Genomic DNA, 24,107 nt, shown 5'->3' with positions numbered 1-24,107 from the left:
GAGCTAAAAACGAGGCTCAACTCCTATTCTCTCCAAGCTAATCTGATTTCAGGCAAATCCTTTGGATTCATATTTGCATCAATCCCTCCCTTATGCTTCAGCTTTGGTCCCAAAGAATTAGACCAGTCTGTTGGTTCTCAGCTTGCCTTCCCTCTGACAGGAATTTGGGTAGGTGTTTTGTGGGTAGATGATCCAGTTCCACAGAGAATTAATTCTGGAACTAGCTTGGAGTTTTCAGCAGCAATATAAAGCAGGAAGGAGATATGTGTTACTCAGACCTCAAAGACCAGTGTTTATCAAATGATTTCGACCACAACCCATGTTAAGAGACAGTTTACAGCTTGATCCAGGGTAAACATACATGCATGTGTGAGCTTGTTCATAAAGCTGAAATGAAAGTTTCACAGAACAATAGTTAACTCTTGTTGCGTGTGATATACTCCAGTTTGTATTATATTCCATTTCATTAAAAAGTAATTCTGGTCTTGGCCCACGTAACTGATTTCGTGCCCTATAAGTGGACTGAAGTGGCAGTCTGGGACCCTGCTAAGGACCATCTCCCCCACTGGGCCTGGGATTCAGCCGTGGTCCCTGCCACCCCTGTGCTCCTCTGTCACTTTCCTCCTAGGACTCTCGGCAGGAGAGCAGACATCCGGGCTAGGAAACCCCACGGACAGGAGCTCGCCCAGGCTCAAAACTTGGACGATTTTCAAAGGATTTATGAGTTTTGGCTTCTCCTGGCTTTCTGAGCAGCTATCCAGGGGGAAAAAAAGGCAGTTTCCTTTGGCTCTGTGGAGGGGGAGGAGCAGGGGAAAAACATTCAGGGGCATCAGCTGGTTTTTATTTTATGTTCTAACTCAAACCAGCTTCCTGTTTGCAGGGAGGTTTGGGGCTGAGCTCCACTTTCAAAGATCTGAGAGTCCAGAGCTCTTGCAGGGCTTCCAATGTCTAGGCTTATCCTGCGAGGCTCCTGGGCAACAGACCTCAGGAACTGACTCTCTCCTCTCATAACCCTCTCCATACCCCTTCCTGGGACAGCTTCCATCTACCCTAGGAAACGGAGACAAGCCTGGACACCCCTTTGCAAACACACCCCAGGCTGAGAAGGCCCAAGTTCAAGCAGCGGGGTGCTACGGTGGCTCGCACTGCCTCGGGAGAGTGACTGTGAACCTCTGCCCCAGCTCCATACACAGCGAGAGCACACTGGTAGCTTGAAATCACCAAGACAGGAGCACTGACACCATGAAATCAGACAGCACTACAAGCTGGGCCCCTCTTTGCCCCTCAGAGAGTGTGTAAACATTTACCAACGCAACACTAAGCTCAAGCAACCTTCCTCTCTGCCATGGACTATGGCTGTAAGCCCCATGTGTTCTCTCTGCTTCCGGCCTTGCTTCCTATAGCTTTTTTCTCAACATGGCTGGCCACCGTGCTTCTTTTAAGAAAGATGGGAGTTCGTGTCGTTATGCTGCTCAAATGCCTCCAACTGTTCCCCATCCTTAAGTTTAAATCCAACGTCTTTACCCTGGTTTACAGAATCCTGAGTCACCTGGCCCCTGGCTACCTCTTTGACCTCATTTCCTTCACTTCCCCTCCCTTATTCCACTCCAACCATCCTGGCTGCCTTAAGCACCACAAGGAGATTCTAGCTTCCGGTTCTCTGCGTGTGCTATTTATTTCTTACACTAAAATGCTCTTCCTTCAACTACTCACTCAGCTAATTCACTCGGGTCTTTGCTCAAAGGTCTCCTCAGAGAAAGCTTTCCAGACTGGCTTTACTGCTATTCCTCTATACCCAACCTATCCTGCTTTACTTTCCTTCATCGTACGTAAGAGTCAGGCAGTGACCCGACATGGATTCTTTGTCCACATCCTTACTGTCTGTCTCCTCTACCATAACAGGAGCTCCTCAAGGGCATGGCCTAAGTTGCTGCCCCTCCCTGATGCATCCCTAGCACTTTAAACAGTGCCTGGCACAAAATGGGCACTTGATAAATATTTGATGAATAAGTAAATGCATGGCAGAGGCTCTGGCAACAGTGAAACAACAGAGATGGGAAGCACAAGAAAACTGGGGTTTTCAGGCCAGTAGAGTTGCTCTCCACAAAGTATCTAAAACTGGGTGTGTAGCAGTTCCCTGGTTGTCCAGTGGTGAGGAGTCGGTGCTTTCACTGCCATGGCACAGGTTCAATCCCTGGTCAGAGAACTAAGATCCCTCAACCTGCATGGCTGAAAAATAATAATAAAGTAAAACTGGCTGTGACAGAAAGACCATGTCCAGAAGAGGACGAGTACAAAGGGAGGTTAATGGTACGGGTGACATTTTGTTTCTTAAGTTGATGGTGGGCACACAACTGTTCATTATTCCACGTGTACTTAGTGTATGTCTTAAATACTGCACAGTAGAAGTTTAAAAGACAGAAAAGATATGGTCCAGGATGTGGTGTGGAGCTCAGCACCTTATGAGCAACATCCTTCTATAGTTTACATCCCTGACTTCTCTTTATCCTCAAGCCACTTCGTTGGCACCTGCTGGCCCAGCAATGTGAGGGGAAGGGCAACAGAGAACTCAAGAATCTGTTTTTACTGGATTTAGGTTCCTCACTTCAGTGTTTGTCAGGCTGTGTTGCATTTGCAATGCTCCCGACACACCACTTTCTTCTGGTGGAAGTTTTCAAGGACTACTGCACACAGCCCGTCTCCTGACTGCTAAGCCTGGCCACAGGTGATGAGACAGCCCCCTCAGCCTGGGTCCCTGAGTGACTGATGAACAGAGTGCCCATGCTGACCCACAGTGAACACAAGCGGGAACAAGAAATAAACTATCTGTTAAGTCGGGCAGATGGTGAGGAGATTTGTTACCATGGTATGACCTAGCCCAGCAATTTTCACACGTTTTGGTTGGTCTCTTACGTGCTTTGGTTTCCTTACACTCTTAGAAATTATCAAAGACCCAAAGAGCTTTTGTTTATATAAGTTATAAATATCAATACTGGTTATATTAGAAATTACAATGGAAATACTGAAATTATTTAATTTGTTCAAAAGTAATAAAAAAACCCCATTCCATGTTAACACTTTTATTAAAAGTAACTCTAGCTTCCAAAACAAAATCAAAAACATTTAGTGAGAAGAGTGGCGCTGTTTAACATTTTTCCCAATCTCTCTAATGTCTGGCTCAATAGAAAACAACTGGATTCTCATATCTGCATCTGCATGCAATCTGCTATGATATGTTATTTTAGGTGAAGATAAAGAAAATCTGGCCTTATCTGTATATGTAATTGGAAAAGAGGAGACCACAGAGATGCCCTTAAAGGGTTTTGGGGACCCCAGGGATTCTCTGACCACACCTTGGGAACCAATAACTAGCCCCTCCTGTATACTATAGCATCTCTTCATAAGGAAGCAAGCCTACCAGCAACAGAGTTCTGGCCTCGAGCATCATTTGAGGAAAATGAGGCAGGGATCAGGCCCTGTGAGAAAATAGCTGTCCTCAAAGTCAGGGATGGGGCCCCAAGTTCTGATAGGAACTTCAGCTCCAAATCCTCATGGCCCAAATGTCAATGAAATACAGCTCCATAGATACACCAGTGCAGGTAATTGATTCTGGCCCATGCAGCTGGCACCCCGATACATATACAGTTCTAGGAACATCAAGGGCAATTGAAAACTCAGAATTAAGAAGAGGGCACCACCTCTGGACTCTGCAGTGCTCTCCTCCACATCTGAAACATAGCCCAGAAGCAGGGAGAATACTCAAGTTGTGACCCAGCCACTCCTTGGGCAGGTGGAGAGTGTTGAGATGGAGGAAAGCCTAAACCAGCCAGAAAGAAGGTGTCATCTTTCCCCAGCAGCAAGGTTGCAGGAGGGCAGAATTACTACAGACACACTGCAAAGGAAGGCTTGAATGCCCACCCCTCCCAACGTGCACTAGGCAGGGCAGTATTGCATCCTCCTAAGAGAAAGAAGGAAAGCAGAATCATTCCTCACTGTAATGAGATAAAGGGATAACTTCATAATTGCCTATTCCCAAGAGAGAAGGAAAGACTAAAGCCAACTGTTTAAGAGCTCTTCTGGCTCTCATTAAAGTAGATGGAAAAAACAGGTGGCTCAGAGGCAATAGACAGGACTACTCATTCATTCTCCATAGAACAGTATTTTCCAGAATGCAGACTGCAGCCTATTAATGGGATCTGAAATTGATTTAATAGGTAATGAATAGCTAGAACAAAAAACAGACCTCATGGCATGTAGTAATGGTAAGTACTGATCATGACACTTTATTTCAGGGGTATGTGTGTGTGCACTGGGTCACAATGTAAAGCACATTTCTTAATATGAGTTGTTCTTTAAAATGTGTGAAAGTCACTGGGATGCTGTTAGAGTCCTAAAATGCAGAGTACAGACTCAACCCTCTATCCTCAAAATCCAATAGGGAAGATCAATGACATACTACAGAGCAATCCAGCAAGTGATAGGGTCATAAGAAAGATATGAAGTGCTCCAAGAGGAGGAAGAGAGGTGGTTTCTGAACAGGATCAGGAAAGGGAATCAATGAGCTTTCCTGGAAGATTAGATGGAATGTGACCTGGGCCTTGCAGTGAGGATAGGATTTTGACAGATGGACATATAGAGAGAAGGAATTCTCAGTAGAAGAAGCTGCATGAATGAGTTTGGCAGAAGGCAAACAGCAGCAACAGTGAAAGCAAGGACTTTCTGCAGGAGAGTTAGGTCAGAAAAGGTAGACTGCAACCAGATCAGGAAGGCCCTGGTTATCAAACTAAGTCAGGTCTTTTGGAGACTCTGGGAAGCCCCAGGAGGGTTTCAAACCAGGGACATAATCAAAGCTATATACATCAAAGCACAGCTCAGGCAGGGAGCCCATATAGGAGACTATTACGATAGCTCAAGTGAAGAGTAGTAAGGATCTAGACCAGCATAGAGATAGTGAGAGTAGAAAAGAAATAATGACAAAGGAGAAAGTGACAAAGCAAACAGAATTGGCAAGACTAGGCACTGTACAACCCTGTAGAAAAAAGACAAAAGACTCAAATTTTGAACTTCAGAGACAGGGAACAAGGTGGTGCTATGATAAGAAATGGTACCATGATCAGAGAAAGGGGGTCTGGACAGAGCGGGAGGATGGGAACTGTTGATGTCGGTTTTAGATGTGTCGAATCTATGGCGCTTCAGGAATATTTTGTAGGAACCACAAAACATTTGGGGTTTCCCTGGTGGCTCAGATGGTAAAGAATCTGCCTGCAATGTGGGAGACCCAGGTTCGATCCCTGGGTCAAGAAGATACCCTTGAGAAGGAAATGGCAACCCACTTCAGTATTCTTGCCTGGGAAATCCAATAGACAGAGAAGCCTGGCGGGCTATATAGTTCACGGGGTTGGAAAGAGTCGGACACAACTGAGCGAATAACACTACTACACTACTATAAACATTCAATTTAGCTTAGCAACATACACATGGAATTGATGCTTGGGAGAGAGGTAAGGACTAGAAACAGATATCTGAAAATTATTTATATGGAGGTGAAAGCCACCACTGAAATGCAATGAGATGGGAGGAGACGGAGGGGAGAGAGAGTGAGGCTGGTGGGCAGAAATGTGGGGAGTAGCTGTTTTTGGAGTATGGGAACAATGAGATCTCAGGCAGTTAGAAAGAGAGGAGAACCAGGAAGCTAATGAAAGGGAGAGTTATCAGAAGGAAGGGATAGTTAATGTAAGTGCTAAAAAGAAGTGAAGGAAGCAAGAAATGGACTCCAAAGCCATCTGCAAAACTGGTGGCACAGCACAGGGTCCCAAGCCGTCCCACCCCCCACCCCCGCAAACACTTGATCTCAGGAACTCTGCATAAGGCCTTCTAAACTCTTCTGGTGTCTCTCTAGTCCCTAGATCTGATCAGTCTACATGCTAGAAGAGAGGCACCAGCCAATGAAAGATTCAGTGTGTGGAGGCAAGACAACAGCACTGCCAGGGAAGGGCTTCTATGGAGCCCACGGTGTACGTGATTCTGATCTGTCCTTGCACTCTTGGTGTGAGGGACTACAACAGGGAGTCTGTGGTGCTCCCTGAAGAAAGCAGCTGCTCCCCCGAGAGAAAACTAAGAGGCCAGAGCTACAAAAGGCCAGGGTCATCTAGGATTCAGCTGACTTCAGAATGATAAAGAAACCCCCGTGACGCGACTGAGAGGATGCTGTTTTGCTTGCTATGTTTTGTTGCCATCAGTTTCTTTCTTCCCCCTTCACCCTTTCTCTACTTCTCAATCCCACTCAATACAAGTTACAAATACCTAAGTTATAAGTCATTCCAGCCAAACTATGGGCTTGCTATTTCTATAAACAAGCATGTCACAGACCTGACAGAGGCAGAGCCCTCTCTGCATTTCCCTCCCTTCCTGCAGGTTAAGAATAACTACGCCTGTCTCTTGCCCACACACTACACTCTAATCTCACAAAGCAGATTCTCCACCAGATTCTGAGAATTGCCACTTATACAAAAGCCACAAAGAAAGTTCAAGGCCAGGAGGCTCTGTGCAGGGACTTAGCCAGCTGGGCAAAGACCCAGTGACCAGCCCTGGGAGAGGGAAGGGGGAAGCAGGTATCAGGCCCAAGCTCGCTCACTCCTGTTTGTTCAGAATGCAAAGGGCCAGCTGGTGAGAGGCAGGAAGAGACACAATGGCCACTCCAAGAGTGTAGAACAAACCCTGCCTCTCCACTCTGCTCCTGGTCTCTACCCCATATGGACAATTTCCAGTTCTACTGTCTATGCCATGAAGTCTCTGAGACAAATAACTTCCACTATGACAGAAAAACCCAGTCCCCTCACTAGAGCTCAAGATTAGTTGGAATTGAGCCAATTCTGCAGTGCTAGGATTAAAACAGTCTCAGCAACTAAGGAAGGTGAGTCTGCCACTGTTTGAGAAGAGGTGACCTTAGAAATCCTTTAGCCAATAAGCCCCTGGGGACTAGAGAACAGAGGTTCCCAATTCTGCCCCGTCAGTAAAACTACTCAGAGGGCTTACTAAGTTTTGTTCACAAAGCAGTCCCCACCTTTTACCCAGACCCTGCCTCTGCAAGATTCCTGATCAACAGCTATGGGAGGGTGGGGTCGAGGTGAAGCTGCTTATTAAAGCTCTCCAGGAGGTTCCAGTGATTGATAGGGTAGGGAACTATTCAATTAAAGCATTTTGCCTTTTTATTTTCAAATTTCAACCCCTCCTCCTGTGACTAGGGAGGAAAAAAACAACATTCCGAGTAGTCTTATTCTTCAGAATACCCAGATTCATAGGGTGCAAAGGGTCTTGGGCAGAAAGAGGATCTACAACTATACCAGATACCATCTATTGAATGTGTACTCTGTGCCAACAACTGTGCTAAACACTTCGAAAGATCATCTCTTCTAATACTCTTTACAACTTGATGAAGGACTAGTATTAGCTCCATCTCAGAGATAAAGGAGTCAGGTAATTAGTGAATGGAAGAACCAGGATTCAAACATAGGTCTGTCTGGTTTCAGAAATCATGGTGACCAAGGAGGGAGCTCAGGTTCTCCCAAACCACCAAAATGTTGTCACTTCTGACGAGCACACAAGGAAGTCGCCACACCATCGTGAAGGCAGTGGGGACAGGTCTGAGCACCAGGATCGAAGGCAAAGGGCGCAGGAGGAAGTAGAGAGGCAACAGGGTCCTCTCCTGCCTGTGTTAATGTTTGTTTTTTTAAAGTAGCAGCCCTTATCAGTAATGTAACTGGGTCTATAAGTGGGTTCTACACCAATACAGTATACTAACGCATATGTGTGGAATTTAGAAAGATGGTAACGATAACCTGTATGCGAGACAACAAAAGAGACACAGATGTATAGAACAGTCTTTTGGACTCTGTGGGAGAGGGCGAGGGTGGGATGATATGGGAGAATGGCATTGAAACATGTAAATTATCATATGTGAAACGAACCACCAGTCCAGGTGCATGATACAGGGTGCTCAGGACTGGTGCACTGGGATGACCCAGAGGGATGGGATGGGGAGGGAGGTGAGAGAGGGGTTCAGGATGGGGAACACATGTACACCCATGGCAGATTCATGCCAATGTATGACAAAACCAACACAACGTTGTAAAGTAAAAAAATAAATACATAAACTGAAAAAAAAATAATAAAAATGGGTTCTGACCTTTCCTCTCTGAGATGTTGCAGAGAAAAAAGAGTAACAAAGGGTCTTCCGATGTCAGAGTACCCCACGTTGTCACAGCTTACCCGTGTCCAGCTGGCTCTAGAACCTACAGCATAGACGGCTGACACCTATTTCCAAGGAAACTGACATTGACAGGGTCAGAAGCATTTTCATGTGCAGATAGAGGAGCTAAGGATGGCACCGGACCTCAGACCAGAAGAGAGGGAATGAGGGGCCTTTAGCCAAACGACTCAAGTATAATATAACCAATAGCCAATTTCAAAGCACAGCTTGAATAACACAGTGCCTGGTACAGGGCAATATTCCTACCTTCCCTTTCCCTTCCAGTTATCAGAAAGGCAAGGATAGGAGACACCTCAATTTAAGCAACCAGAATAAAGGGAAAAAAAATTTTTTTTTTTCCCTCACTAAGGTCAGTCCTTGCTATAATAATACCGGAACCACAAACAAAGCCTTATGACCTAAAAAATCTGATCAAGAAGGGTCTGATTCTTCTTCATTCACCATCTCTCCATCCCTGAGTTTTCTTAATCTCTTGGTTTCCAAACTTTGTAACGAGGGAGAGTACTAACTGTTCTTTATCTGGACTAACCGTTCAAGGTAATTGTGTGTTCTAGGACATGTGGAGTGGAGAGGACGCTCAGTGCCCCTGCAATCACTCCAACATGTGCCATGGGACTCTCTTTGAAGAAGGAAGATCATTTCAATGTGTTATTCTCTATAAAATGCTGACTTGCCTTCCTCTAGGCTTCCTTGGTGACTCAGACAGTAAAGAATCCACCTGCCATTCAGGAGACCTGGGTTCAATTCCTGAATAGGGAAGATTCCCTAGAGAAAGGAATGGCAACCCACTCCAGTATTTCTGCCTGGAGAATTCCATGGACAGAGGGAGCCTGGTGGGTTACAGTCCATGGGGGTCACAAAAGAGTCATGACTGAGCAACTAACACTTTCCTTTCCATTGCTAACACCAACACCCTGGTTGAGGCCTTCAGCACCATATTCCTGAATATGGTGATGGCTTTCTAATCAATCTCCTTACTGCAGACTCTGCCCTCCCCTCCCCAACCCATCAAAATAATCCTTCCGTAGTATAGCTATGATCATGTCCCTACTCTACTCAAAAACTTTCAATGACTCGTGCTGTGCTTAGTCTCTCCATTGTGTCCGTCTCTTTGCAATCCCATGGACTGTAGCCCACCAGACTCCTCTGTCCATGGGGATTCTCCAGGCAAGAATACTAGATGAGTTGCCATGCCCTCCTCCAAGGGATCTTCCCAACCCAGGAATTGAACCGGGGTCTCCTGCATGGCAGGCAGATTCTTTACCTGCTGAGTTACCAGGGAAGCCTTCAATGACTCCTTGTGCTGTACTTAGTTGCTCAGTCCTGTCCAACTCTTTGTGACCCCATGGACTGTAGCCCTACAGGCTTCTCTGGTAATCATGGGGATTCTCCAGGCAAGAATACTGGAGTGAGTTGCCATGCCCTCCTCCAGGGGATCTTCCCAACACAGGGATCGAACCCAGGTCTCCCACACTGCAGGTAGATTCTTTACCTTCTGAACCAATGATTCCCTAACGCCAACTGAACAAATTATAGTGTCTTAGCCTAGAATCCATCTGTCAATGGGCCCTATCATTCTAATTCTATTTCCTTCTACTCACCATATGAATCATGTGTATTTGTCAATCTGGATTACTCATTATTCTGGAAAGGAGCTCCAGGGCTTTAGTTTATATTCTTCTGCCTGGAATGCCCTTCCCTTGCATCCACCACCCCACACTGAAACCCTACCCTTCCTTTAAGAACCGGCTCAAATATCACATCCCCTATGATTCTTTCTGTGTTCACCCTGGCCAGAAGTGACTCCTCCCTCCTTGGTATTCTTAGAGCAGCACTTAATTTTCACCATTTACATGGCATATGTTACTTAGTATCTTGTACAGAAGTTCTTTATGGATTTGTCTTCTCTCTCCTACTACTCCATAATCTCCTGGAAGGCAAAGACTGTGTCTCATACAATTCTATGCTTATAGCACAGGGCACAATGTTTAATAGAGTGTATCTGTTGAATCCATTTTTACCTTTTACTTATTTTGTCTGGCTGCGCCACGTGGCTTGTGGGATCTTAGTTCTCCAACCAACAATTGAACCCATGCCCGTGGCAGTGAAAGCATGGAGCTGTAACCACTGAACCATCAGAGAATTCCTTGAATCCACTTTTAGCACTTTAAAAATATTTGTGAATATTCTTTAGTTTATTTTACTTAGTAAATTCTTTAATCTCCTAGAGAATCCTCCATCTATCACAGTCAATCCTAGAAGTTGGAGCCGGAAGCAGGATTTTGGTGCCTTTCCAGAAAGAGTAGGGAAGGACTAAATGGAATAATCCATGCGCCTTAAATGATTACAAACAAAACACTGTTACCCCTGACTTTAGTAAATACATGCATGGCATGGCTCTTCATAAATCTGACTTAAATTATAATTAACAAGTCCAAAAAAAGATTTAGATTTTTGCTTAATAAAAGTAACAACTATTATTTTAAAAGAGCTTTACCTGTCCTTTTTAATCAGAAATGGATATAGCTATGAGTAGTTACTCTGGATGTTAGAATTATGAATGGCCTGTTTTCTTCTTTATGTTTCTCTATATTATGTAAAAAAAAATCTTTTCAGAAAGCACATATATTTCAGAAAGTATAAAAAGATATTTTGTTTACCAAAACTAACCAAGGAAATATTTTTAAAGATATCAGAAATGGATTATCTCAAATTCAAGAAGTTAATGATGAATTTGTGGAAAGATATTTTTATATCTTATTATTAATACTAAAAGAAACAAAGTTTATTATACCAGATATATTTTCCAACATTTGTGCATAAAATGAGTATACAGATTTTTAAATTTAAACATTTTAGATTTAAGTATGAAATACACGTTTAAATTGGAGAGACTTTTATCTTTATTGTTTTTTTCTACTTACAAAAATAACACAGACTCATTGTAAAAAAATTCCAACATTACAGAAATATAGAAATGTAGATAGTGAATGTCCAGCATAATCTACTCTCCCTCCCTGAGGTAACCAATTTTAACAACAATTTGGTATTCATAGCCACACAATTTTTTCTATGCACATACTAACATACATGTCTTAACAAAATATAAATAATCATTAACATAAAAGCTGTTGCACAGTTTGCTTTTTGTCACATAATAGGTTTTGTATACTCTCTCGTGTCAGTATACATAGGTTGACCTCATTTTTTCCAACAAGTACAAGGTATTTCATTTTATGGATATACATCAATCCCCTATTGATGGTTACTTCAAAGATTTTACTACTGTGAATAATGCTCCCTAACAACAAAAAGTTCAGTTATATATACTTTTGTGTGGTGTGAATGTTTGCATAGAATAAAATCCCAGAACTATAACTGCTAGATCAAGAGATGAATATGTAAATTTTCCTTCTAAAGGATATTACCAAGTTGTCCTTTAAAAAAACGGTTAGGTCAGTCTCTGCTTTCACCGATAGTGAAGGGTATGAATGCACTTGTGTCCCCCCATCTTCAGATATATTTTCTTTAAGCAAAAATTATTTAAACAGGTTATTTCACTCTTGTCCCGTATAGAAACTCAAAACAATGGGTCATAAAATTAATGCATTTTCACTCTGCCTTTAAATTCGTAGTCTGAAAGGAAGCTCTAAGACTAATTCACTTCCCAAATTATTTCCCAACATAAATGAATTAGCTCCCAAAGAAGAAAAAAGTTCTATTTGTTTCTATAGATGCTATTGCTGCTAAAAAGCATGCTTATTACTCCAGTGATCTTCAATCAGACACAGTAAATTAGGACTCTCCCCACTCCCGGTTCACTAGTTTGATGTTTTTTCATTCCCAAAAAACATATCCATAGCCCTGAAATACATTACACAGTAGCTGGTATCAAAAAGAATATTTGCTAAGCCATTCTTTTTGGTCCTTAGTTAAAGCACGGTCGGTACAAGTTAATATTGGCAAGGCAAAGGACACAGCATAAAGGTGCACGGAGGATGATTCAACGTTGGAACAGAAGCTGAACCTGCAAAAAAGGACTTCTCACAAATGGGAACTTGAACGAATATTTTGCCAGCAAATCAGAAACAAATTCCTGGATATTCTAGAAATCTATGGACCCTGATAACACTAGCAACCCCGTAACAGCTGTAACCTTATTTAGCTTTTATACTGTGCTTTCACGTTCATTAAACCTCATTTAATCCTCACAACAGCCCTGGGAGGAAGCTGTAAGTATTCCAGTTTTACAAATGAGAGAGAAATCAGTGCCCTCAGAAGTGAGGAAGCTGTCCCACCAGCCCCCACTACGCTCTACCACCAATCCCCTCACACCCACACCCACTCCCAGCACGCAACTGGAAGTATGGTGGGCACCACTTGGGAGCCTGGTGGTACTGCAGAGTCTTGGGGTGGGTCTGAATCTTAACCTGCATCTCAGCAAGGCCCCTGGCCTCTTGCCCCCACTCGTTAATTTGTCTATACGTTAACTCCTGGAAGCCCTGTTCCCTAGCCATTTCTGGGTTTGCTAGGAGGGAAAGTCTCTACCACAGTGGCATGGCGGCCTCAGAAGGGAGACCAAAGCAGCCTGGGGACAGAAGGACATCCTAAGGAGAAAGGGCATGTTTAGAAAATCAGCAGCAGGTTATTATGTCATATGAAAACCATCACATTGTGCAAAGATAGTGTATTTTTCCAGCTAGAAGCTGACCAGTAGTGTCAGGGTCCCAGAGGCAAGCAAGCCCGCAGCCTGCCTGTTGCATGTTAAATCCTGACAAGCAGCTGCTTGCCTTCCTCCAGGCAGTAGTTGAGTGATGGCAAGAGTCAAGGTTTCTGAGCATGCTCTCAACCCCTCCTTCATGATCACAAAGTAGCTTGGGGCTTCCTCTCCTCAGGATTAACTAGGCCAGCTGCAGGAAAGCATGCATTAAGATCCCTTGCTTTTGCACCCCTGATGTTATCACTGTTGCCTACTTGAGGAAATAAATCAAGAGAATACAAATTTCACATCAAGTGAGGCAAGGCACTTGCTCAAGGAACTTAGCAAACCTGGAGCCTGCCCAGCCAAACAGAATCAGGTGGGCAAATGATGTTATTTTTGCTTATTTTCATGTTCACTGAACCCCAGCTATCATCACCCAGGTCAGCCCCGACACAGGATATTCCAGATTCAGTTTCTTTCACAGAAAACAGGCATTTCAACTCAGTGACTCTCCACAACTTCAAAGACAAGGTCAGTTTGCATAGGGACAGCTACAAGGTAACAGAGGTGGAGAACTGGGGTGATGAGGGAGAGATTTGGGGTAGGTAGTACTAGCAAGCCACCAGGAGTATAAGCTACACAATCAACTGCCATCTAGGAAAAAAACAGTTTAAAGCCTCATGATACCCCCCTATACACACACACACACACACACACACACACACACACACACAACCAAGGCATCAGTTGGTCTCCACTTCACTCCCCGACCTCGCTCCAACCCCGAGAGAGAAGCAGCAACTGCTTGTGGCTTATCGTCATCTGGAACCACACAGCTGTGCCCTGTCATCTTGACATTCGCGGACCCACAGAACCCCACAAGCTGTACATTTTCTAAGGATACCACAGCATGAGAAGCTGGGATACAGTCCAGGAAATCTGGAGTTGGGAGTGGGAAGAGGAGCAAGGACATACAGGGACAAGGGTTAATGAATGATGGTTCTAAAACAACAGTCTGAGAAGTTAATTAAACTAATTTTATAGGGAATGTTGGGGGAAAAGTACATTTTTAAAGGTACTGCTCTTTTTCAAGCTGATCACAGATGTGACACTTGGCTGCAGCAATACTAGGCATATTTCTGTGCTCAGTGTTATATTTTGCACATGAAGATTCCCCGGGAGGAGTACAGGATAAAGTTTAGGATCAGGCTTTGGAGTTAAGACAGCCAAGATTTGAATCACAGCTCAGTCATCCACTGGATATATAACCACCTCTCTTAGCATCAGCTTCCTCATTTACAAAATGGAGATAGTAACAGTACTTACAGTAGGGTGGTATGAAACTTAAATAATGTATGTATATACTTAGCACAGTACACAGCAAAAAGCTCAATAAAAATTAGTCACTATTACCACTACAAATATTAGAATTTCCAGTATTATTATTGTAAGATAAAGACAGGAAGCATGGACAACAAAAGTTGGGAATGGGTGGTTCCAAAAAGCATACTACCTGGAAATGGGGAATGGCACAAATCTATAATGGATGGAAAAAGAAACTTGAAAAGTAAAAGAACAGCTAGTCAAGATTAAGTCCTCGGGTACTTCAATTTTTAACAATAAAATCGTCTTAATTACATATGACAAAAACCTCATCTCACCTTAATGACACCTTTAGCATCACATCCTTCAGAAAGTACCAACACCTTGGCAGCATTCTGTTTCTTGACTTGGGTGGTGGTTACATGAGCAATCATTTTATAATTGTGCACAATAAAAAAGGCTATATTATTATATTTCATAAACTTTTCAATGTCTATTATATTTATTCCACAATTTTTTTTAAAGTTTTTAAGTGCTGCTGCTAAGTCGCTTCAGTCGTGTCCAACTCTGTGCGACCCTACAGACGGCAGCCCACCAGGCTCCCCCATCCCTGGGATTCTCCAGGCAAGAGTACTGTAGTGGGGTGCCAATTGTGCAAGCACCTTTAATGGGTTAGCCAAACTCACAGGGAAACGGCCAGAAGCATCACTAAAGGAACAGAGACAGCAAAGAGAGGAGAGGCATGACGGGAAGTCAGAAATTGTAGTGAGCTCTGTGCGAGTGAGAAGCAATGCTCAAACCCAGAAGAGGCTGAGGAATTCCTTCTCAGGATTCCTCCCAAAGAGAATGTGACAAAGTGGAGGTGGGGGGAGAATAAAAACAGCCATGTGGTTTCACAAAGTGTTGTTCCAAGATCTTCCGCTATATTTAAATCTCAACTATGAATGTAGGGGCAGGGAAGGGAAAGTATGTTTAGCTCCATTCCAGGTTTAGGAGGAGAGATAAAGTGCATAAACTTAACAAATCTAAACTAAGAAGAGAGGTTGTTTTATAGACTAGGGAAGCAATACACAGAGCATCACATTCTGTGATAAGATGAGTGAGGGCGGAATTCTCTCCCCAGAAGTCAAAGAGGAGATAAGTATGAACTCTTTCTTCTGGACGCATCCTTCAAAACCAGAGGAAAATGCTGTGGCCAATTGAGAAGCACTGTGGACTTGCTGATACAACTGTCAGGAGGAAGGAAACCAAGATCTGGAAAATCTGAACAACCAAAAATACCAACCTTAAGGATCTACACTGCCCAGTCTGTCTACCACACTCACTTTATTTCTTGCCCTCCCCATCCCTCTTTTTTTTTTTTTTTAAGAGGTAACAGAAACTAAAGTAAAATCTATGATGCAGATTTGATTCAGTAAACTTCCAAAGAGGTGGGCAGCTCTCACTACACATCCTACTGAGAATTATTATAAAAGAAGGCTGATAGAAACCTGGCCCTGTCCTGCATTAAACAACAGAGCCCAGAGGAGAGGCTTAGCTGGCAGCACTGGGAATGTGACGTATAATATAACGAATCCTACTGAAAACACTGTAGCTTTTTTCCCTACTAACACAGCAATCTAGACATGAAGGAAAAATCAACAGATACTCTGAGAACAAAAGGGGACAGCCATGTTCCCAGAGAAGCTTAGTGTGAATAAACACAGTCCCAAATTTCAAACCCTGGACTGTTTTCCAAACAAAGGGGCAGTGATATCAGCCACAAGTCCAACTTGAGACTCAGGGGGTTGATAGAGAGGGTACAGAGCTCAGGCTGAAGCCTCATTTCTAAATATGAATGTTTTCTCATTAGTCAAGAAATGAAAACACACAGATAACAAGGAGAAGAGGGAGGGAAGTCAAGAGAAACACCAATGGCCCCAAAGATACTAAAAATATCAGCAAGAAATAAGACAGTCATTCAACCTGATCCAACAGGGGAAACTTGCCCTAAATCACAAGCTGAGAGAGGGAAAAGAAATGCGAGAAGTAGCAGTGCTGTTAGACCCTGAAAGGCAGGAGGCCAAGTAGATGAGGGGAGGCTCTGCAAGACAACTTAGAGCCCGAAGAGACTGGGCTATTTTAGACGGCAAAGCAAGGGGTGCTTGATTGCGAAGAGAAGAATTTCTGTCTCCCCAGTGAGACTTACTTTGAAGGCTGAGGGCAGCTGCAGGCACCGGAAGGAAAAGGAAATGGAGATCAAAGGAACACGACCAGGAGGACACCTCACTCTTTTCACTGTACACCACCTGTTCTGAGGAGCTCACAGCACTTCACAAGACTTAACTGAAGAATATACTGGAGGCAGAAAATGCAACAAGAACTTGCCCAAGTTCACTCACAAAAACAGGTGAGGGGCAGGGCTGCTGGCACAGAGGCCTCTCCTCTCGGTCATCTATTCTAGGCAGGGAACCCAGAGAGTGTGTATTAAACATGAAAAACTCTGGGTTGCTATGAGTCCCAAGGGGAGTGGGTAATGGAATGGTACCAAAAAAAACCTGGCCAGGACCCAGGGATTGTCATAAAGTTTCCTATTTCTGCCCCCAAGGGAAATTCCTGCCCATCTGTAGTTAAGTCAGTGATCAGCTCCTTACAAATGACCCTACAACAGGGCACTTCTCTCAGATCTATCCCTGATATAGCAGTTTCAGAACAATTAGTCCAGAAGACACTGTGGAGATTTGTGAAGACACAAGGAGAAGCATATAGTTACTGAGATAGCTTCATACATTCCCAAGAACCCTCAATGAGGACTTGGGTATGAAGTCAACAGATGTCAGAGTCCTACCTAGCATGTAAGCCAAGGGGTTCATAACCCAGCAGTGGGCAGCTGGTGGAACTTAATAGATACACAAACAACAAACTCTACCCCCTGAGGTTCTGATTCCATATAGACAGGATGGGGCATAGGAAAGGGTACTTTTTAGAAGCTGCACAGGTATTCTGATGTCTTAAAGCTCTCCTGACCATTCCCCCAAGTTGAGCACCATGAAGCTAAATCCAGTGATGTATAAATGCTTTGAAAATGAATATGATCCCCCTCTACCAAATCAGCAGAGTATAGAGTCACAATACTAATATCTGGGTTCAAACACTAAGCAAAAGGTGAAATTAGATTACTGCCAGTTTTTTCTTCTCTATGAAACTCACCTACACAAATTTTTCTCATTGCCACATATTAAAAGGCACAAAGCACCACCGTACAGTCAGGCAGGAGAAACATTGGGGAAAGAAATGGGGGTGGGGGGGACGGAGAGTAAATTAGACTTATAAAAACTGAGAACCAGAAGAAAGCTGCAGTTACTTAGCCGCCCATTGTTTTCAAAGGGATAATATATTAATATATAATGCAGGTTGGACTAATGCCTATTAATAAGGAAGATGATTTCAAAACCTCCCTTACTCACTTCAAAATCTAACAACGCTCCAGGACAAGCAATGCTTTTGTATCCCTAACTTAAATCTTGCTTGCTTGGCTCCAGTCCATTTCTGTCCTTTGTTAAAATGAAAAACAACTCAGCTCCTTCCACATAAAAATCTTTCAGAAAGTTTAAGAAAAGAGGGGGAGGTTTAGCCACCAAGAGCACATACATTTGCTTCTTAAGGAAAACCACAGTTCAACCAAAATGAGAGAAAGAATTGAAAAATTGCACAGGATTTGAAGTTGCAGGGTGTTTACAGCTGATAACCTTGAGTTCCACTTTGTCAAGACTCAGCAGATCTGGCATAAAACCTCAAATTACTCTTCTCTAATTCTGTTACACTGCAGAGACTTCTTTCCTTCCCTTAGAGAAAATATAACAGAAATCCCAGCTCTCACCTACTCTCTCTAATAACTTAAATCCCCATCTCTACTGGCTCTCACTTTGGCTTTTAACCATATTTTAACCATATTTTTAACTAGGTCTCTTCTGAATTAAAAAGCTTTTAATGAGCACTACTTTCTGGATATATATACTTCTCTTTCTCTCTAATGCCCTTCACACTTAAATAGGATGTGTCTCTATTTCTTTTTTAAATTTCTTTTCAACATTTTATTATTTCTAATTTTGATTTCTAAAGAAGTCACAAATTCCTCCTGAACATTTGCTCTTCTTCTGGAATTTACCTTCACTATATTTGAGATCTTTTAATTTTTCTCATCCATTTATTCATTTAGTATTTAGACCATTCCTTACACTGTATGAAGCCTGGTGATGTAAAGGAAATAAAGAACATGGCCCTGACCTTAAGAAATGAAGACATACATAAAGAACAATTAGAGACTGATTCCAAGGTGGTAGGGCTAGTCTGAGAAGGCCCTGTGGCTCCAGTAAATATAGAGTTGGATCTAAAAATAAGTGGAGAATTTGGTGAAAAGGCTACTTTAGATAGAAGGAACAGTTATGATTCAAAGCAACAGGCCATATGAGGTAAGAGCTGCATAAAGGCCCTCTGTCACTTCCTTCTTTGCCCCCAACCGCCACAAAATACGTATGTCTTTTGGTCTTCAAATTTTGCTTCAGAGTTAGTTATCCATGAATCACAAGCTCTATGACTGTTACCACAGCTACCATATATTAGAGCAGCACATGAAGCCTTATACACCAGGTCTTACGTTGGTTACCATAAGGCAGGCTTTTAGAATCATCTCGGGTAGTCTTCAATAAAGAGTGCCGGGAGTCGGGCATCTGCAAGAGGCAAGGTCTGAGGCACGCAAAGGCAGCTCCTAGTTTTGGGTGCTAAAGATATGCACCGGCACTCGAGCTCAGTCAGACTATTCAAGGGTCATTCAACTTCAGCTAAGTATTTCCTTCATTCACAGCTCTAGGACAAACAAAGCCATTTAAAGCAGTTTGAAGCACTGAATTCCTATGTGAAGCGGGGACGTTTAATGGTGATGCCAAAGATTCCAGTTTTCACTGTTTTCCTGGAGAGCTTCTCCTCTTCTCTTGTTCAAGCATCCCTTCCTCGGTGAAAGTTTTTTCCTAATCCCCCTAAGCTGATTTAGGTTCCCTCCCCTGTACTGCCATCAACACCTTTATACATACTTCCAGGACAGCATTTGCCACATCATGTTGTAATTATTTGTTTACATGTCTGACTAGCCACAAGCTCTTTGATGGCAAGGATAATGTTTTATTCATCACTGATTCTACACATCATTGGCACTTAATAAACGTTTGTTGAATGTATTAATGATTAATGACATAGTAAATTTTAAAGAATGGTGACCATACCTTCTGGATTCCAGACCAAAATTACAATAAGTACTAATACTGAAGACTAAAATCCCACCATACATTTCTATTACGTGTATCATTCTGGGTCAGAAAAAGAGGCCAAAAATACAAGAAGATGGCTCTAACAGTGCCGGTCATTGCCAAGTAACCAGCCAGGAATACGAGAGCCTCCAACACCAAGAATGATCCAACACAACAAACAAGTGAACAGAGCCAAATCCAAGACAGTTGTCTATGTTTCAGGCTCATTCTCCTGCCTTTGGAGATTATGAACAATGATCAATGAGGGCCCCTGGAAAAGTCACTCTCTCCACAGCCATGGAACCTTGTGGCCAAATATGATTCCTGCTGAGAGAATATACAGGAAAGGGGGTCATTTGTGACCAAAGCCAAGTAAGCTTCCACTAAGGGACAGGGATCTGAGTTAAGTCCTCCCAGAACTCTGCCATGCTGTATATTAGCATTCCAAATCATTCCTCACTGGGTTTACTCATCTCTGAAGAGATGCAGGCAAGGCAATAAAATGCTGCTGTCTCAAACGCCTCTCCCTGTAGCAATCCTGCACCACACAAGGCCACTGTGTTTACAGGCTGCTAATATGACACAAAAGTCTAATCTGATCCTGTGGGAACAAGGCCCCACTTTCCCTCAGGGATTAAATAAATTTAGTCGGCTTTTGTATTCCCAAACTTGTGGGGCTCTAGAAGTTGAAGAAAGCATAAACACCACCACTCAGACAAGTGAGGGGATGGAAGGGGACTTGGTTCCTGGAGAACTTCTGCAGCAGGGTGGGATATAGTGAATGAGATGAGCAATGTCCAGGGGCAAACCAGAATTTGCATGGCTGGCAGATACTTGGCCCCTTGCATGTTACCTTTTCTAAAAAGCCAAGAAACTCCAGTTAAATTAATTCAGGTCTCTTGCATAGACAAGTAAATTTGTTTTGACCCCAAGGAAGAGCATTTACCAAGCCAATTCCTCTGACAAGGTGTTTTAGCACATTTCTGCTACCACTGTCTTAGAGAAACCCAGCTGTGACACTTAACACTTGTGGTAGCTCAGCCCATCACAGGATACGTGGTCTCACTACCTTCTTCCAAGAAGGAAAACTGAGTCAGCATATCAACTGGCTTCCCCAAGCATAGACTTAGTTTGTAGTGAGGCCACAATTGAACCCTCATGTTGCCTTCCTCGTGCTCTTCGCGGATGAATCTCAGCATGCTCACCCATGAGGCTCTTTTCCCTTTACCTTATAACTAAATAATTGCTTTCTTGAGCGGCAGAGATGGTCCTTTAGAGCTACCATGAGCTTCTAGTTCTCCTCTTTCCCCAGAAAGAGTAAGGTAAAAGATGTACGTGGAGCAGACAAGGGGAGGGGAGAGGAGGGATGGGAAGGGTTGGCTCCCAATACTAGGACTCACCTTGGAGCTGAGGTCTTCTCGCCGGTTTCCTGCCTTACTCCTGCGTAATTTGATGGACGGGGATCGCAGAAGGTTCTTGATCCGGCTGGTAATGGTTGACCCCTCCACAGCCATCATGATGGGGAGCCCCGGGGACAGCTCCTGGCCCAATCCTGGGACTTGCCTCAACAGCGGCAATGCTTTCCCACTCCACAGGCCCTTCCAGTATGCCCTCTCACTGACCTGAGATGGTAGAGGCCACCTTACCTTCTGCCTAAGCTGTGCCTGCAGCTCTTATCTCTAGGTAACTGCCCTCTCCCTTAGCCTCATTCCCACCTTCAAGCCCTGCGCGGTTTCTTAAAACGCCTTAAGGACAGACTCAGGGAAAGGGGGCGTTAAAAAGCCTGAGCTGCGAAGAAATGCCAGGCCCACACCTGCCAGAGGCGTTCAACTGAAAGGATAAGATGGGCCCTAGAAGGGCTAGTGACTGGTCCGATTCCCGTTAACTCCCAATTGTTTTCATGGCAACAGCAGCGTCTAAAGGAGGAGGACACCGAGGCTACCAAGGAGCCCCGCAGCGGTCGTGAGCACCTGCGCCGGCGGCCGCGGGGACACCCAGCCCGGCGGGGCTCGTCTTGGCCCTGCAACCCTTTCTGCCACGGGGGCCTCCCTCCCCCACCCACGACCCTCCCGAGCTCGCTCTCAGGCCGCCACGGGAGCCCTAGATCCTTCGCTTTTCGGTCCCTCAGAAGCCCCTGCTACTCGCCAGCGCCCCCGCTCGGGCCCAGCCTCACCAGCCCCCGGGCGCGAGGGCCGCCCGGCTCGCAGCGCCCTCAGGCATCGCGCTCAGCGATTTCAGCTCCGCTGCGGCAGCGGCAGAAGCAGCTATGGTGGCACGAGCGGCTCAAAACGCGAACTACCGTCTGGGCTCAGCCACCGGCTGGATAGGAGGAGCGGAGACGAGGGGGCGCGGCCTCTACGCACGGGGGCGTTCCCAGAGTGGACGAGTACGGCTTATGGGGCGGGGCCCAGGAAAGGGCCTAGGAAGCGAGGACTGGGCACCCGGGATCCACGGATTCCGCACAATGCAGTCGCGACTACGGATCCTAGAGGGAGGTCGTCAGAACACGGCTTCAGAACTGAGAAAACCAAGCCTTTTATGGTATTATCAGGCCTGGTCCCCCAGAGAAGCGCACTTCCCAGAACCCTAACAGGACGGTAACCACGCCCCCAGCGGCACTATGGTTGGCTTTTAATAGGCCCGAGGGACCGAGCTGAAACTCCTAGCTGAGAATTACAGGACTGGATACAGCCATAAAGTCTGCTTCCAAGCGCCGGGATTTAAAGTGGCTAGAATAATTTCTGCTCGCCGCTTGCCGGGCGAGTTGACCTACATGGAAATAATTCTTCATAAGTCGATCGCTACGGAGTGTATTGAACTAAGCAACCTGATTGGCCGCGGTGGAAGAAGGCGGAAGAAGCTGATAGCCTAGGAGAGAGCTTTAGGCGGGAAGGGTGCGATCGGGTCAATGTGCCGATGGGACGTATTTGTTTCATGTTTTCTTTAGCCTCCAATGTTCCATCTCGTTCTCATCCAGTTAACCAGTTGCTCCAGCCATTTTCCATGTTCCTGTCAAAACTCACTCACGAACCCTTTTCCTTGATACAGTTACTTTGGCGATTTCACTGCCAAGCTTGTTGGCACCAGATTCAATAGTAAAAGTTTTTCTAGCTCAACGGGTGGGGGAGAGAAGTTGGGGGGATGGCAGAGTGTGCACAGAAACACCTTTGCCTATTATTTAATACGTGTTTCAACCTAAGTTTGTTTTCTAGGTGCCTTTCCGCCTAGTTGCTAGAGAAATTACCTTACAAAAAGCTTAACCTATTCCAACAGTTGGGCTCCAGAGAAAGAGTACACTGATACGTCTCCCATCTGATCCAGATACTTAAGGGGAACCCTGGGGGAGATGACATGTTAGCAAGAGGGAAAAACTCTTAAACCTACTTACTGCTGTGAGTGGCTCTTGTACTGCCAAGTGACAGAACAGGTATATACTTGTGTGAGAACTGTAAAGCTAACAAGTTGACATAAACGTCACTTCTTGGAAGACCAGCTGGCAATAGCTACCAGAAGCAAAGATCAGGGAAGTCACCTCTTGGAAAACCAACTGGCAATAGCTACCAGAGGAATGACCTTTCCTTCCTTTCAACCATGCATTGCAGAGGTAATGAAATATAAAATGGTATTTTCAAATTTGGAGGAGGTGGTCAAGGTCATTAGCCATAACTGTATGAAACTGGGGGCTGGTTCCTTTCACTCCTTGCTAGTCTGATTTTGCCTCCATGGCGGCAGGCAGGGGGGCGTGGAGGATCAATGAAGCACTGCTGATAAAGGGTGCCACCTGGTGTCCTTACTTGTGTGCTGCATTCCCGAGCAAATCTCACCTCCACCCATTAGAGCTGTCCCTAATTCTATCTGGATCATTTCTCACTTACCTAACCACTCATGGCCAGGAAAGTCATTGGTCATTTCCTATCAAAAGCTATTTGGTTTATCCTCTTCAGAAAAATGTTCCCCAAATTACTCCCATCTGAAGCTGAAGTTACAGAAACAATACAAGCTCCTGCTTTCATTGTCTAAGATGATCTGGCAAAAAACAACTGAGAACAGTGTAATGAAGAGACTTAAGTCTAGAATCTGGATACTTCCAGTCTAGGATCAACATCACGTATTTTTAATTCTTCACAACTGAGTCCTACCTTACTATCTAGGATATGTACCGTGTAGACTTTTAAGTACCAATTTGGGAAATAGGCTTGTAGGCTCAGAAAATCATCATCCCAGGTCCAAAGTGAATAAACTCATTATTCCCTTTTCTTCAAATAATTGCTATCCCACCCTCCAAAATGCAGCTGACCCTTACACATATATTTCATTGTTCATATGCTATTTCATGTTTTATTCACTTGTCTATGTCCTCAATATGTATACATGGTTGTCAGATTCTAAAATTCCACATGTCTAGGAAAGGTGTATACAATTGTCTGTTTTCACGACCATAATTAGATCAGATTTTTAAATTTACCCTAGGCTTAATATACAAATAGGTGCAATTATAAGATCCTAGAAAACTAACAGGCTAAACAGTTGC

At 44.2% G+C, this 24,107-nt stretch overlaps 1 protein-coding gene across 3 annotated transcripts in view; it reads right to left on the bottom strand.

Moving 5' to 3' along the window:
• The window catches only part of MAPKBP1 (mitogen-activated protein kinase binding protein 1), a 51,523-nt gene extending 29,679 nt beyond the window's left edge, over positions 1-21,844 (bottom strand). For 2 of the 3 annotated variants that reach the window (XM_002690805.6, XM_059890708.1), the window contains exons 1-2: positions 21,750-21,844; positions 20,977-21,198 (exon numbers count right to left, since the gene is read on the bottom strand). In XM_002690805.6, coding sequence (XP_002690851.2) covers positions 20,977-21,093 — 117 coding nt within the window. In that variant the 5' untranslated portion in view covers positions 21,094-21,198; positions 21,750-21,844. Of the gene's footprint in view, positions 1-20,976 lie in introns of all 3 variants that reach the window. The other variant, XM_059890707.1, reaches the window with a different exon arrangement.
• Between the last annotated feature and the right edge of the window lie 2,263 nt (positions 21,845-24,107).

This window comes from Bos taurus, chromosome 10 (assembly GCF_002263795.3).
Source record: "Bos taurus isolate L1 Dominette 01449 registration number 42190680 breed Hereford chromosome 10, ARS-UCD2.0, whole genome shotgun sequence".
NCBI lineage: Eukaryota > Metazoa > Chordata > Mammalia > Artiodactyla > Bovidae > Bos > Bos taurus.
Note: the sequence above shows the minus strand (reverse complement) of the source record. Positions and strands in the feature narration are given on the sequence as shown.